The sequence below is a fragment of the Tigriopus californicus genome, chromosome 11 (genome assembly GCF_007210705.1).
Source record: "Tigriopus californicus strain San Diego chromosome 11, Tcal_SD_v2.1, whole genome shotgun sequence".
Lineage (NCBI taxonomy): Eukaryota > Metazoa > Arthropoda > Copepoda > Harpacticoida > Harpacticidae > Tigriopus > Tigriopus californicus.
The window spans coordinates 12,288,207-12,290,256 of record NC_081450.1 but is presented as its reverse complement, the minus strand read 5'-3'; the positions used below and the strand labels follow the sequence as shown (position 1 = coordinate 12,290,256).

Genomic DNA, 2,050 nt, shown 5'->3' with positions numbered 1-2,050 from the left:
CGTGGCCAATTGGTAGAGGTGCACGGAGCTTGATAAATGCTCGGGCAATGCAAATTCCGGCACCTCTGGCGAAATTTTTCCACTTCAAAAGTGACATGACATAATAGCAGTGGTTGTTCCATATGTATTTGTTCCAGTTCCCCCGCGAGTGTTCCCCTCGCCTCCCGACGGTAATTACGTGGTGCGCTCTGGAAATGACATTGAACTCATTTGTCACGCCGAAGGATCGCCCCAGCCAATCATCACTTGGCGACGAAAGGTAACAATCTTGAACCATTTCAAGTGTTCCATAATGAAGGCTCCACTCCCCCTTCGGAGAAATTCAATATCTAAAGACGAGAATAAGACTAGATAAAATTGTGAAAAGAAACGGCATGGACAATACTTTGCCCGAGGACGTGGTGTTCTTTGGGTGTTGTTGTTTTATCTTTTGCATCCGAGTCGTTACGATTATGTATTATTCACAGGTGGGCAATAAGAGAATGCTGCCTTCGGGTGAGGCGGAAATGCAGACCCCGATCTTGAGAATTCCCGGAGTTCAACGTTTTGATGCAGGGATCTTCGAGTGTACGGCCGAAAATGGCGTGGGTGAGCCGGCCACAGCTGAGCTCAATCTTCAAGTCATTTGTAAGGATGGGGCACACCTTGAACCCCGAGGTTTTCCAATTGGATTTGGGTTCCCTGACCCGATTTCTCTGGCCTTTGCAGATGCTCCCATCGTTAAATTGAAGGACCGGAAAGTGTACGCGGATCCCGGACAAGATGAGATCATTTTGGAGTGCTTCGTTTACGGCGAACCTTTCCCGGAAGTAAGTTATCACTGGTTAATGTTGAGCCGACATCGCAGTTGAGAACATCCTCGCCAACATCTGACTGGATGTGGAACATGTTTGTGAAAGCCTGGACTCGGATAAGCCATATGATCTAGTAATGGACGGGGTTTTATCGTTTTGTTTAGGTCCACTGGAAGCATCAGACCAATGGGCAAAGACCCTCGAATAGCCCTCAATCAAGGCTTTTCACCAAAATGGAGGGCAACCGTTCCATTCTGAAGATCAAAAACATTGATGAGCGAGATTATGGGACGTACGAGTGCGCCGCTCACAACAATGAGGGAACCGCCACAGGAGAAGTGGAACTCACGGGTAAGTGCAATTCCACATTCGCCCTAATTCACTCCATGGTGAGTGCCTGACCATACGAGCAACTTATTCTTGATGAGTTATCTGGTGCTTGAGGTTAACAACGACCTCGGTCACTTGGGCGAAAGGAAATCTTGGGGAAGATCAAGATATGCATTGTGCGGTCCGCCGATGGTCTGCTTTGGCGTACCTTAGGTGTCTTTTTTTCTCACTAGGGAATGCTCTTTAAAAATACTTCAATTACCAGATGAAGATCATCTGGATATGTACGTACTAGCAACGCATGTAGAGTTAGTTTTAAACGGAAGTGTAGTTAAATAGATCTCAAAATGCTTGGCGTGGACATATTTAATGTAATATCTATTGCGGCTCTCTTGTCATGTCAATTTATAAGCTATTAAATGATGCATGCATAAATATCAAGGCTTATTATGCTTTGTTTTAGAAATTAGAAGAATGGCGATTTGTTTTTTCAAGCTCATTGTGTTTAAACACTTGTTCGACTCGAAACAAAGTGAGTAATACTTCCCAATAATAACGATGAATGTTGTAGTTCAAATTAGGTATAGAGAACACTTGGTAAGTGGGAAAACGAGTGCTTCGCCACCTCTCTTTCAATTTGCTTGAAGCTCTCTCCATTTGTCTTTCAAATTGTTTAATGGCATCTCAACGCCTTTTGCACTTGATTTTCCAACTGGCACAAAGTTTTATTCGAGCCTTTGGGGGGGAAAAGAATGCGACCANTATGTACTACGTACGTTTTCCAGACCACGAACCACAATGTTCAGAATCCCCACAAAACTCGGGAGGAACAACGGAACGAGCTTCACTTGCACTCTCATGAGCAGCACCGCTTGACTCAGGCAAGGATCATCGAGAATGGCCTCTATCCGGAAATCAACAAGTAC

General features: G+C 44.9%; 1 protein-coding gene across 2 annotated transcripts in view; it reads left to right on the top strand.

Annotated features, from left to right (window-relative positions):
• Window positions 1-2,050, top strand: part of LOC131891129 (lachesin-like) — a 24,357-nt gene that overhangs the window by 16,588 nt on the left and 5,719 nt on the right. For both annotated transcript variants that reach the window (XM_059240644.1, XM_059240643.1), the window contains exons 4-7: window positions 138-259; window positions 468-627; window positions 709-809; window positions 959-1,145. In XM_059240644.1, coding sequence (XP_059096627.1) covers window positions 138-259; window positions 468-627; window positions 709-809; window positions 959-1,145 — 570 coding nt within the window. The remainder of the gene's footprint in view (window positions 1-137; window positions 260-467; window positions 628-708; window positions 810-958; window positions 1,146-2,050) is intronic.